We start from the raw sequence: 14,094 nt of genomic DNA, 5'->3' as shown, positions 1-14,094 counted from the left end.
TGTGTGTGTGTGTGTGTGTGTGTGTGTGTGTGTGTGTGTGTGTGTGTGTGTGTGTGTGTGTGTGTTAATTGTTGCATACAGTTTCTACAGTGTTGTTTACTGTGTCTTTTTGTTTCCCCTTTTCCTCCTTTGATTTCATCTCTCTTTTTAGTGATGGAGCCCACGGTTGTGAGTACGTCCACTGTGGCCGCTGATGAGTTCGATAGGAATGTGCCACGAATCTGTGGTGTTTGTGGCGACAAAGCCACTGGCTTCCACTTCAACGCCATGACCTGTGAGGGCTGCAAGGGCTTTTTCAGGTACAAAAATTGATGGTTTTAATTTTCGCCTGTGCAAATATAACGTTTGTGTGGCCAGCAGAAAAAAAAGCTCAAAATGATTGGAAAATATTGCATAAGTTACTGACACATGTACACACAAGTTGCATATATAATGGCTACTCACATGCTTATATTATGATATATATGTATTATGATATAAAGTATAGTCGCTGCCCACAGCTTCTCACACACACACACACCAGCTGACAGCATTCGTGTCCACACTAATGCTCGGCAGCAGGCCGAGAATACAAACGAGCCCATTCCTGTATTTAATGTCTTGGCTACTCCTTGCTCATTGATACAGACATGAGTTTCCAATTTATCCAAAGACGAAACTGGAGCAAGTCATGATTTTGTGCCAGGCTTGTGTGTGTGTGTGTGTTTGATGTGTCCGTGCAGTTCCGCCTGTTTCTCTCAGCAGTGTTGGTATATATAACGGGAGGGGAGGGGAAAAAAAAGACGGATGTTTAATAATCTCCTTCCTCGGCTCGCTGATGGCCCTTGTTTGAACTTTCACGAAGCACGTGTTTTTGCTCACATCTGTGTATACATTTTCATACATAAATGTCCATTACCGAGTAAATCAGTGTGCCTTGCATCACCGTTAGGCAGGACAAATTTTTGTCCCGTAGATTGCCTTTGACTTACTTTTAGTCAGTCTCAGACTTGAAGGTCAAAAATATTTATCTGGGTCTGATGGCCTAGATAAAGTATGTTGAGCAAGCAATAGTCAGTTTATATATAATGCTAACTGTTGATTTTCTAAGAAGTCAGTAATAAAAAGCACGTGAGGCTACCAGGTGGAGGAGGTCGTTGATGGCGTGTAACTAGACACAGTATATACAGAACTTTTACTTTTACTTTTAATTCAGAAATAAAATATAAAATGTTTAATATAAAATCTAAAATTTCTTCCACTCATTTATACACTAAATGGCCATTTCATTAGGCATGCCTATAAAATCTAATGCAGTCAAGTGCAACAACTCTGCCATCCAGAGGTTATATTAGATTTTCTAGATAGGGTCATAAAAATTGTAAGGATTTTTTTTCTTAAATGACCTGTACAGTAGCATTACAGCTGATAATAACTAATAACGAGAAAGAGTATGGATTTGTGAAGCCTTGGAGAAAAAAGATGAACAGAAATACTAACTGCAGTTACTTTCTATGTTAATGTCCCAAAAAGCTATTTATTTATTTATTTATCTGCAGTTAAAGCAGAGACGCTTAAGCACCACAGTCAATATGTCTTAATAGGCAGATATGAAGTATGTGGACTGAGGTGATTGCTCAAGAATAATCAATGTATCGAGGCAGGCATTCATTTTTTCCCCATTTGATGTTTTTTTTTGTTTGTTTGTTGTTAATTAATTGTTATGTTATTCTAAAAGCTTAATACTTCTTCTGTTATCAAGCTGAAAACTGATATTCCCAGCACCCTTTGATTATAATCCGAGGAACCTTTCTCTCAGGGAAATGATAAGAAGTCAACAAAGATCTTTGAATTTGCAGATTCTCACTTGACTGACAGGAAATCGTATTGCACGTGCCCCCTCTGCACTAAAGAGTAGCAGCACCTGTGACCCCCGTAGTGGTCATGGGTATATTCTGCCATGTATGTTTAATATTATGTTGTGAAAGAAACAGACCACCGATGCTGTTCTTAACAGTGTTGTAAATCATTTATTGTTTCAGTAGACCCAGCATCAGTGTTCTAACCTGGCAAAATGACAGATGTCAGTTTTTTCCCAACATCCAGTTACCACAACCTGTGCTGCTGTAATTTATTTATGAAGCTTCTCCATTTTGTTTTTGTTGGAGATGATTCTGCTGTCTTCTAGTGTTATTATTCAGGTCATTACATTTAATCAATCTGCCCTTCCACCTTCTTAAATACAGCTGTTTTTAAATTGCACAAAGACGGTAACCTGTTTAGTCAGCATTTTGATTACTCTGTATCTTTTATTTATTTATGTAAAAGACGGGGAAAAGTACAGAATTTCTTGATGTCTTGTAATTCTCTCAAAATAATTTGTCAAAAGGTTTCCACATTGCCTTAGCAGTTGAATTCAGCCAAACACTTTTAAGGTTCTTCTTCTCTTTCTCTTTAAAAATAAATAAATAAATAAATGTTGTATTAATTTAATTCTTTGATTTTTATTTTTGTGCGCTAACAGACTTCATTATGTTTGTATTTTAATATACTGTGTAATGTGTACAATATATTTAGGCGCAGTATGAAGCGCAAGGCCACCTTCACATGTCCCTTTAACGGCAGTTGCACCATCACCAAGGACAACAGGCGCCACTGCCAGGCATGCCGCCTCAAACGGTGTGTGGACATTGGCATGATGAAAGAGTGTAAGTATGACAGGTCACCCATTTGTCTTCAGTTACTGGCCCAACCCGCATATGTAGGTGGATTCAATTTGGGTTCAGATTGCAGTTCTAATTAACCAGGTTATTAATTATTGAAGTCAAATCATTTCTATTTAAATGGCACATAAAATAAAAAAACAACAAAAGTTGACCTAAAATGCTTTCCAATTGAGCTATTAACATTTAAAAAAGATACATAGAAAACATAAAAGCCACAAAAAGAAACAAAATAATTAAGATTAAAAGCATAAATTACAATAATTATATAAATAAATAAATAAATAAAACTTCTCTTATAAAAAAACAATCAGTTTTTTTCTTCTTTCTTGAAATAACTGCATAGCACATGGGCTTGAAAATGAAGCCACAAGCCTTTGTTCCCTGGATGCCGGACCTCACACCAATCCAGGATATAATGTTGGAATCCCGGACCGCCCAAGACCGACTTCCTACTTTGAAAAATGTACACATTGTGTACAGATTTGTGTGTTAGATACATTAAAGCATTCTTGTTTCTTTTTATTGAATTCACAGTAAAATGTACACATGTGGTGTTTGCTACCATGGGGGCTTGCTGTCCTGCTTGTAACCATTATGTAATGTTTGGTCTGAGGTCAAGTATCTCTGGGTCTTTGCTCCTTTAGTGTTTACATATTTCATTTGAACTAACAGTTCCTCCTCACATTGTGTACAGTAAGTATACTCCATGTGAAGTTTAAACACCTAATGTACCGTCTAGCCAGGGTTCTTCTTTCCACACACTGCTGTTTGTTTTTATAGTCTGTAAATAGCAGATATGTGTTTTCTTCTCTTCTGCTAATATCCGGATATTGTCCAAGTCTCTCCCTGCCAACCAAATGTCCCACTCCCTCCTCCAATAAAAAAAAAAAAGTTTCTTGTTGCGGCAACAACACTTCACTTTATTGCATGTGAACAGGAGCCAGTGTCGTTGCTGTTGCTGTTAAAAGTGAAAAAACAAAACAAAACCAGCAGCATGTTGTTGAGAGCCAGTTCTCTCTCTGCCTCTCTCTCTGTTTCTGTGAGCTAATTCAGTGGCTTGAACAACAAGGAGCGGACAGAACAAAGACAATGCATTCAGTTGTTCAGTGCAGCAGGGGTCTCCATATGGACCCATCCCCGGCCTTTCTCTTCCTCCAGAGAACAACAGACACCCTTTACCCAGCACAACATTGACATAGCTGTCAACACAATGTAGCACACAAATCCAGACTGAAAAGCTTTAAAAGTGGTGTACCTTAGAACTTCTGTTACTATAACTTTTTATACATTTCTTCATTTTTCCCAGTTTAACCCCAGATATTTCCTATTCTTTCTTTGCATTAATGTTGTCTTTGTATATGTGTTTGAGCTTAACTGTCATGCAAAGAATTTATTTGTGCACTTTTTTTCTCTTTTGCTGACAATTCTCACACTTTCTCTCGATCTTCCCCATCCAGTCATTCTGACAGATGAGGAAGTGCAGAGGAAGAAGGACCTGATTCAGCGGAGGAAGGATGAGGAGGCACAGCGCGAAGCGGAGAAAGAGGCACGGCGACCCAGACTCACCGAAGAACAGAGTCAGATCATTGCCACGCTGGTGGAGGCTCACCATAAAACATATGACGACTCCTATTCTGACTTCGGCCGATTTAGGGTTTGTGTCTTCATCAAATTAACATCATCCAGTCAAACCTAGTTCACCTTATTTTACCATAATGGTTTTAAATTGATTATTGATTAATGAAACCCTAACCCAGTTTACATAAAAGTTTGGATTATTTTACAGCAGAAAAATAGCGTACTTTTAGATCAAATGCTTGTCTATTTTTTAGTTTTTACTGCGTGAAACCTTTACATGTGCCCTTTTCTCCTGTCTAGCCCCCTGTGCGTGAGGGCCCAGTGACACGAAGCGCTAGCAGAGCTGCCTCTCTCCACTCCCTGTCTGATGCCTCCTCTGATTCTTTCAGTCACTCTCCAGGTAAAATTCACATTCTGTGAAGACTTCGCTGGCAATCAAGTGAAAGCAGTGTCTTTCCAAAAACGAGAAAAAGGCTACAATTATAAGATATTAAAGCAGAAATTACTAATGGCTTGCAGTCAGAAAACACCCTTTTTTCCCCTCTTTCTGGTAGACATGTTTTGGGAAAATTACTAAGAGTGAACACCTGACTTGGAAAAGGATTTCATTTTCCAGTTCAGTTATTTTCACGTTAACTTATATAATCTGCTTTACTGGGAATTCAGTGGAAATCGTGTGAATTACCTGCACTCCTCAGACACCTGGCTTCTCAGTTCATTACTGCATATGTCAGTAATGGTGTGAGCACAGCAAGGGTCATGTGCCTTAGCACCGGCACACAGCAGAGACGGATAGCTCAAAACAACCACAGCAAGCTCTGAAGCTTCCTATGTTCTCAGAGTTGCACTCAGAGGATATTCAGCGCGCTTCCTCTTAGCTTAAAGTCGTAAAGCTTCACCAACAAGCCCTCTCTGTTTTCACAACTGCTGCTCTGAGTGCATATTCACACTGAAATGGTGTGAAATTGTTGCATGCCGTCATGTGACCACTTTACTCTTCTTGCTTCATGTTTGATCTCTTTCTTTTTCCCCCCCTCTCTCTGCTCTCTGTGTTATGATCACTGCAGAGTCAGTTGACACCAAAATGACTTTCAACAACCTGCTGATGATGTACCAGGATCAGGGCAGCAGTCCTGACTCCAGTGAAGAAGAAGGCTCCAGCTTTTCTATGCTGCCCCATCTGGCTGACCTGGTCTCCTATAGTATTCAGAAGGTCATCGGCTTTGCCAAGATGATTCCCGGTTTCAGGTACATGCGTGCACTCTGACTGATGTCAGTCAAAAGAATCAAGAGTGTTTTCTGATTAACCTGACTCCAAGGCCTTTAGTGCAGCCAAAAAATGTTCTTAGTAATTATAAAACGATGTTAAAATGTCAAGTAAGGCTAATTAAATTAGAATAATTACTAAATAACATTACAATAATTGACGTCTGACCAATTTTGTTTTTAGGTTGCTGATTTTTTTTTTCATTTATTCATCTGTGTGTCTCATGGCAGACAGTAAAGTCACTGACAGGAAGAAAAGAGATTTTAAAATGTTCTTGATTTTTTTTGAGCAGTTTGGTATCCTTCGCATTCCAAACTGTATGTGAAGCAGTTTCGTCACATACCAAACATACCAAACAATAACAATAATAATATTTATATTTATAACGAGGTGCAATAATAATTAATGTGCAATAATAACAGTGTGCAATACACATACACTTATTTTTCTTAAGTTAATATACTGTGTTGTGTTGTTTGTTGCGTTGTGATGTGTCATATTGTGTCGTGTTGTGTTATATGTAGTGCCGACGTAGGACAGTTTTCCAATTTCATTGTACTACTGTACTATGTATGACTGTGCAATGACAATAAAGAGTTATCTTATCTATCTTATCTTAGGTGTGCTCCGTGTGTGTGGCTCTCATTAGAATAGTAAAGCATATGCAGCTCTAGAAAAATCGAATCCTTTATTTGAGCCATTTGTATGTATTAATGCTATTTCTTAAATTTGTAAACTCAGTAACATTGTATTATTTAAATAGTTTAGTCTGTTACTGTCTTCGAGGAACTGTAACCCACAGAATTTCCTTAGGGATTAATATATATTCTGATTCTGATTGCTTAAATGTGCTTTTGCGATCTCTCTTTACGTATTCTTTATTTGCTTGTCTCAGTGACACTTTACCTAAATTGGTGTTGAGGACTTTGTACTTGTTTTTTTTCTGCCTGATTTGTTGTTGTGGCATAGTGATGGCTTTGGGCCAAAGGCCATAGATTACACAGATTGCGTACTGTACTCTGTCTGCTTACTTGAGTAAACGAAATCCAGTTTCACAAAAACAATTTTAAAAGAATTTTATTACAGTGGAAATGATTTTCTTATGATTATGAGTGAAACCTCTTTGAGGAGTAGCAAGCACAGTATCAAGGACAAGCCTGTATCCAAGCTTATCAGTTTCTTTTATCTATGCTGGCATGTTTTTTTTCTGGCAGTTCTCATTGCAAAACAGTAATGTCAAACACATAGCAGAGGAGCTTTTACACAGCTGAGTCACATGCAGGCAGGCATATTTTCTTTTCTACTCTTTTCTACTTGTTTGGACTAAGATAGTAAAATGGTTGTTGAACCTGAAAACCTGTGTAGGTGTGCCATTATGATCAGGAATCATTATAGAGTCAGATCTATGAGCAATCTTCATTTTTATGTACATTTTAAAACAATTATTTTCATGTTTCCATAACTACAGATTTTCAGTCATGATATCAGCATAGAGTTAATGAATAGTTATTTATTTATAAAATAATTAACAAAACCAAAACAGATGATTTGTGAGATGCACACAAAGTTAACAGATTGTGATAGTTTGGGGTTGTTGTTTTTTTGGTGGTTTCTACAGTAATCTGTACAGGATCAGAGGGACCTTTTAATAAAGACACATATCACTAAGTTTTGCATCATGTCTTACTCCATTGACACAGATTGAAGTAGTTGCCTTCTACAAGGGTACTACTTCAAAACTATACAGAAAAATATTTGGAGAGGGATAGAACAGCAAAATGGCAATCTGTCTTTAATGGGGAAGCCATTTGAACCTTGAAAGGTGCTTTACTGATTACTGAAGTTCACACATGGGTGCCAAAAATTTTCAAGAATGTGCTAGACTGTGCAACAAAAAGGAAACCAAAATTTAAAAGGCAAATTTCACTTCACTTTTTTTAAATTAGTAAAAGTCTGAGCTAATAAAACTGCTAAATTTGCCAACTTATCTACCTATATACTATATATGTTACCTATGGATGCTGCCCCCTTCTGCAGTCCTGTAAATAGCAAATGTATTTTCATGATTTCTTCAGTCCCTAGTGCAGAATAGATAAATAACTTATTGATTATACCATCGTTAGTATTAAATCCTGGATCTCCTTTCATGCCAGGTTATGTTGGGCACCCCCAGGAAAAACTGATTTATCTTATTTTATTTTTTTCTTTCTAAACACATAGAATAAATTACATGTCTACAAAGACAAATTTAGAATGGCTGACCAGGGTCCCACCTTCCACACATGAAACTCTCTCCTTGTGTTTACGTTGACAAATCCACAGTGTTTCATGGGGTCAAGGCTGAAACGAGTCAGGGCCCGTATTTCCTGGAAGTTGTCATTCCTCTGTTTCTCACTCCCACTGTTGTTTTATATTAAAGGCAAAAACACCAAAAATAAGCCCTGTTGTCAAAGCAGGCAAAGAAGGTGAAGAAGGAGAGTGATAGAAACTGTAAATAAACCTTTAATTTGCATATTTCTACTAAATTGCTATGTAAAACCTGCCTCTTAATTAACATAATACAGTTGAGTGATTTAAACAGTAAGGTGATCTGGTGCAACAGCAGTACTGGATCTTCAGGTCATCTGTTGCCATTTTTAGGACTTTTAATCTTTTAAATAAGCATCCAAACGTAACGGATGATTTGTTTCCCTGTAGAGAGCTGACTGCAGAGGACCAGATTGCTCTGCTCAAGTCCAGTGCCATTGAGGTGATCATGCTGCGTTCAAATCAAAGCTTCAACCTGGAAGACATGTCCTGGAGCTGTGGTGGACCTGACTTTAAATATCAGATCAGTGACGTCACCAAAGGTCAGTCCAAACATCAGTCTAAATGCTGCCATGTTTACTGCTGTAAGGACAAAAGAAAGACAGTGTTGAGATCTGCCTACTGGTGTTTTATTAATTTTAGTTGGGGTTTTCTTTGTTATATATAATTGTGTGTCTTCTCATTTGCATGCAAAATTTAGCTTTGCTGTTTCTTATTAGTCTGTACAACGAGCCTAATTCAACTTTGGTAATTAGACAATTGTGCGAGCCAGAAATTACTGGGTTTTAGTGTAAACAAAGCTAAGAATGAAAATGAAAATGAAGTCTTAACAAGGAATTGGTTATATTTCTTTGATCACCTATTTTCACTGAAATGAGTTGTAGGTTACACATTTTAATGGCATGTTTCTCTTCTGCAGCGGGACACACTCTGGAGCTGTTGGAGCCGCTGGTAAAGTTCCAGGTGGGACTGAAGAAGCTCAACCTGCACGAGGAGGAGCACGTGCTGCTGATGGCCATCTGTCTGCTTTCTCCAGGTAGTGTAGGTGTGGAGAAAGGACTGTAGAAGGAATGATTTGAGTGTAGAGGTGTATCTTCTTGAAACAGAAAATAATTGAAACATTGTTGCCAACTTTGCTATCATTTGTGCATATGTCCACTTGATTATATAAAAGTGACAAGCAGCGCAAAGCTTTTAAACGAATAATGACTGGATCCTCTGCTTGTTCTTCAGTATGCTAGTTCACAATAAACACAAATGATATAATCCTTTCTGACAGTTAGATTTCAAAAGCTATTTTCTGTTCCCTAACATCAAGCCACTGAGTCTCTTCCCCCCTCCCTCATTGCAGACCGCCCAGGTGTGCAGGATCATGCACGGATCGAAGCCCTGCAAGACCGACTGTCGGAGACTCTGCAAGCCTACATCAGGCTTCACCACCCGGGAGGGAGGCTGCTCTACGCCAAGATGATCCAAAAGCTGGCCGACCTGCGAAGTCTTAACGAGGAGCACTCCAAACAGTACCGCTCACTGTCCTTTCAGCCGGAGCACAGCATGCAGCTCACTCCACTGGTGCTGGAGGTGTTTGGCAGTGAAGTCTCCTAGAAGCAATCTCCGAACCTCAGTTGGTCGGGGAGGAAGCTGGCGGCAAGACCCCAGTAGGTAGAGAAAAACAGAGAGAGGGGAGCTGAGAATGTCCTGGTTGGACTAGATGCAGGTGTGGTGTATGAAGCAAATGAAAAAGAGAAAGTAAATTGTGTGTGTGCGTGTCTGCGCACGTGAGTGCGAGTGCGACTGCATGTGTGTGTGGATTCCCATATAAAGAAGTCTGTCTTGGTGTAGAGGCCAAGATTGTGCAGGAGAGCAAGCAGATATGAAGAGATAGAGTAAACAAGGGAATTTCAGATAGTACAAATTAAACTATACATATGACTTCTGGCTATATACAGTGTTTTTGTCTGTATTTAAATCAACAAACAGCTGCTTCAAATGCCTGGACATTACCTGTGTGTACCTGTGGTGCACACACCAACACAACAAGCATACTCAGTTATTCATTTAGCCATTCAGTTGAGCTACCTCTTGGTTTTACTGGGGTTGTTTTTATATTTACATCACCAATGTGAAACTTTTACTCAGAACAATTTAGATACAGTACGCATTACATTTCAGTTTACCAGTGCAAACGCAGTGCCTGCACATTACTTTGAATTTTTTGATGATTTTCAGAAATCATGTATTTTTATGTGTTTGTTTGTTTTGGGGTTTTTTGTTTTTTAATCTGCTTCTCTCCAAGGCAGCATATGTATATGACTTTGTGTACAAATCAAATACATGCCTTTCACCTTTCACCAAAGGTATGGTCAACTACTTTCTCAAAAAGCTTCCAGTACCTAAAAATAACCTTGCTGCTCCTTGGCTCGCTTCACTCATGCAGCCGCTCGGCAAGTTGTCTGACTAGCCTCACAGCCTATGAAGGAAAATGTTATATTATTATAGGTTTATACAGCAGAGTACAGAGCTTAGACTGTAATTTAGTGAGGTTCTGATAGGACCTTAGGGTGCCTGGTTTTGAGGTGAGAATTAGCCACTAAATGTATTAGCTACTTTTACACTGCTAACTGTCAATCAAACCAAGCCAACCTTATGGCTTGTTGCTCTCTTTTGAAATTGTTTTCATTATTCTCCTCTCTTGTTTAATTGTTGTTATTTTTTCCCGTGTAAATAGAGAATTGCTATCAAATGTATCCTAAGCACTGTTATACCACCTTTTACTCAAGCCTATGTATTGATATACAGTATCTATGTTATCACAGATTTTAAAGGGCTAAAATGCCAAATCTAACTGGAATAGTAAATTGATGGCAAAGCAAAGGGCCTGCCTTGTTAATATATAGCTGCATAGCATACTCAGAATTGGCATAGCTACGGATATAATTGCAATAGATATTTTTGTTGTTGTTTTTTATATGTCACTTCACCTTAAAAACAATTCCATGAATTGTTCCTCCTCAGTATACAGTGAGCTCAGTGGATGGAGAGCTTGGGAAGCTGTTTCAGACCTCCACAGATATCACACCCCTTTCGTTTCTGACTGGGAAGCGGATTTTCTAGAATGTCCAGGGGCCTGGTTGTGGTGGTGTTGCTGCGCACGTCCTCCACCCGGGCCCTCCTGTTTGATGATGTATGCTGCGTGGCCCTCTAGTGGCTGCATTGTGTAAATACCAGGTATATATAAATAATGTCTGCCGCTGTACATAGGGCTACATAGATTCTTTTGTTTTGTTTTGTTTTTCCTCAAAAATATATATGCAAACACAACTGACTTTTTGTTTCTGACCCATAAGCACCATGTTCTCCAACACTATGCTCTTTGTTTTGTCTTTGATCTTTGTTTTTCTTGTCTTTGTTCCTTTTTGGGGGGGTATTTAGGAATGGCTTAAACAGGGAACTGCTTGTATATTTGACACACTCAAACGATTCTTTGTTTAGTGGTGGACTGATGTGAATATCCAAGGTTCATTCTCAGAAAAAAAAGGACAACCTAAACAAACCGTGCTGCTCTCAAATATAAGCCATGTAGATTACTAAGCTAGCTATACACCTGGTACATTACAGTACATCAAAATGATGACTCCAGAACCTTGGACATTCTCATTGTCCCATCTGCTGAATTCATATGCTATTTATCTGTGGCTTTTGGAACATGAACTTGTATATGATAAGAACTTGTATGCCTTCTCTCTGCTGTCAGTCATCTTTGGCTTATGCTTCATCAGACAGCATTTAATGGCTTATAAACCAAACTGCCAAGAGACTTTAAATGCTTCAGTTTACAGGCCAGTAATATATGGCTTGCTGCATGTGGGATTATGGTAAAATTATACAAGACAACATATCTTTTACATCAAGACAATTCCCTAAAGTAAAGTCGATTTCCTGCCAAGTGCTCATGATTTCACTAGAGGCAGTGTTGCTTAAAGGAAGTCATTTGAAGAATTAAACATAAAAGTTTATATTTTCTTTTTCTTTGTCCTGTATTTGCTGTGTGACAAAAGAAATCTTTTAAAGAGTTCCTGCGATTGACCGTCCGGTCCACATTTGTCACACACAGATTTTCCTTCATCTCAGTAGACCAGGGTTACTCTGTGAGGAAGATGGCGAGTTTTTCTCACAACTGCTTTGTGAGAAGTTGTGACAGGTGTCGCTTTGATCTGTTTTTAAACAGTTTAAAGTCCATTCAACATCACTGTGGCTTTATTCCAACTCTGCAGTCACTGTGAAACGCCACAAGCTGACAGCTGGGGCTCGACGCTTAGATAATCCGCATATCACAAACCGTTTGATCGCTTTTTTCAGTGTTCCTGTAGTCACATAATAGGCTTGATTTATTTTGTATTATCATTTAATTTTGCCCTCTTCCTAGAAATCATCGAGATATATATAATATAATATACTAACAGAAAAATCCGCACGCCCCACAAATTACCCTGCTGTGATTGATCTTTAAGGAGTTGAAGCTCGAGTGTCGTTAGGCAGTACCATTTGTATGTATAGTATGTCAGTTTGATGAGGGGTGTGATGTGCTTGGTTACTGAATACTGACTTTTTGACTTCTTTTATTTTTTGGAAAAGTCTCCATGTTGATTTTATTTCGAAATACATACTCCTGTATGTAGATATGGCTTTGAAATTGTTCTCTTTCCTTTTTTTGAGATAGAGGTTGCAGTGTTGACTTGTGTATGTTTAAATACAGTAGGAGGTTTGATGAATATGTAAGTGCCACAGGGAGAGTTCCCTCCACACACGAACAGGGTAAAAAAAGGAGTTGAGTTTGGGGATTTGAAAACCGAACAGGAAAACTCTTGTGGATGTATAAAACGAGCAGTTAGTATTTGTGTAGTGACAGAGTTTCTGTCATAAAAAGAATATCCCACCCCCTTTTTTTTTTTTTTTTTTTTTAACGAACCGAATGTCTTATTGCTGATTTTATTTATTTTTTATTTTTTCCTTTCTCTTTCCCAAAACGGTATACAGCTCATAAATAAAGTTAAATTTGATTGTGGTTCATTCCCAGAGATTCCTGTTTGGTTTCATCGTGATAGGCTGCTCAGAATCTGTTCAGTTTTGGGTTTTTTAACTCTACATTGTTGTTGTTCTAATACTGGAACTTGTAATCTATACATCAGTGGAAATCCGACCTCAAAATAGATGGAGCCATCTTTGTTGAGATATCCGTAAGAACTGCGACGTAACACAGTAACAATGCCTGCAATATACAGCTCATGGTACACTATCACCAGCAAGCTTTACAGTTTATCATATTCGTAGATGTTGTAGGAGGTGTTTTGTGTGTGTGTGCGTGCGTGCGTACGTGTGGGCGTGCATGCGTGTGTAACTGTTGCCATTACAAATCCTGTCTGAAAACATGTATGAAAGCCTTCACAGAGGACTGTTGGCCATCTCCCATGCAAATGATTTTAAGTCTTTATTTTGTATTCTTTCTGCTCCTCCCTTTAGGACAGGGATTGTAATGGAATCAACATAATGTAGTTCTTACAAAAAAGAGGAGTGTCCACAATGGATGTACACCATAATCTACCTAAAAAGAAAACCTACCTCTTTTAGCTCAGATTTTGCTTTAGCATTAAGCATTTGCCTCTGTTTTTACTTTTATAATATTTGTATTCATGTTGGTATTTATTGCTGTCTAATGAGTCATACTTCAATGATTACCTCAGAGATATCTCACAGATTTGGGAGAGTCCAGCTAAAGAATTCATTCTTTTTTTTCTGTTTGGTCTTTCTTCTCAGACTTGGCAAAGGCATTTTTGTTTTTTTACGCACAAAAATACCGGGAGTGTTTTTTAAAAATAGTGCCTGCACTCTTACCATCGGGGATCTGGCTAGGATGAGGCTGCATTTACTTTCATTCTTCTCTGCTTCTTTAGCTCGGTAGTTTGTTTGTTTGTTTCGGGGTTATTGGGGTTTTTTTTGTTGTTGTTTTTTCTTCCATTGCTTTCAGAAACACGTGCAGTTTATTTTGCTGCGGTGTTGCAGACAAGTATCCCTACAGGCATTAAAGGGACCATTTACTCAAAAATGAAATGTGCATGTTTTTCCTCTGGCTTGTAGCTATTTATCAGTCTAGATCAGGGATGTCGAACTTATTTTACACCGTGGGCCACATGCAGCCCACTTTGATCATTAGGTGGGATGGACCAGTGAAAGTAACCT

The 14,094-nt window shown here is 38.5% G+C and overlaps 1 protein-coding gene across 1 annotated transcript in view; it reads left to right on the top strand.

Moving 5' to 3' along the window:
* Positions 1-13,416, top strand: part of LOC102308656 (vitamin D3 receptor B) — a 29,915-nt gene extending 16,499 nt beyond the window's left edge. Inside the window, exons 3-10 of the mRNA XM_005918558.3 lie at positions 152-299; positions 2,557-2,687; positions 4,163-4,359; positions 4,584-4,683; positions 5,351-5,531; positions 8,248-8,399; positions 8,777-8,893; positions 9,209-13,416. Coding sequence (XP_005918620.1) covers positions 154-299; positions 2,557-2,687; positions 4,163-4,359; positions 4,584-4,683; positions 5,351-5,531; positions 8,248-8,399; positions 8,777-8,893; positions 9,209-9,462 — 1,278 coding nt within the window. The 5' untranslated portion in view covers positions 152-153 and the 3' untranslated portion in view covers positions 9,463-13,416. The remainder of the gene's footprint in view (positions 1-151; positions 300-2,556; positions 2,688-4,162; positions 4,360-4,583; positions 4,684-5,350; positions 5,532-8,247; positions 8,400-8,776; positions 8,894-9,208) is intronic.
* Positions 13,417-14,094: the final 678 nt, after the last annotated feature.

Source organism: Haplochromis burtoni, unplaced genomic scaffold, assembly GCF_018398535.1.
Source record: "Haplochromis burtoni strain Fernald_Lab_line unplaced genomic scaffold, NCSU_Asbu1 Contig_32, whole genome shotgun sequence".
In the NCBI taxonomy this organism is placed as follows: domain Eukaryota; kingdom Metazoa; phylum Chordata; class Actinopteri; order Cichliformes; family Cichlidae; genus Haplochromis; species Haplochromis burtoni.
This window is presented reverse-complemented; position numbering and strand designations above follow the sequence as displayed.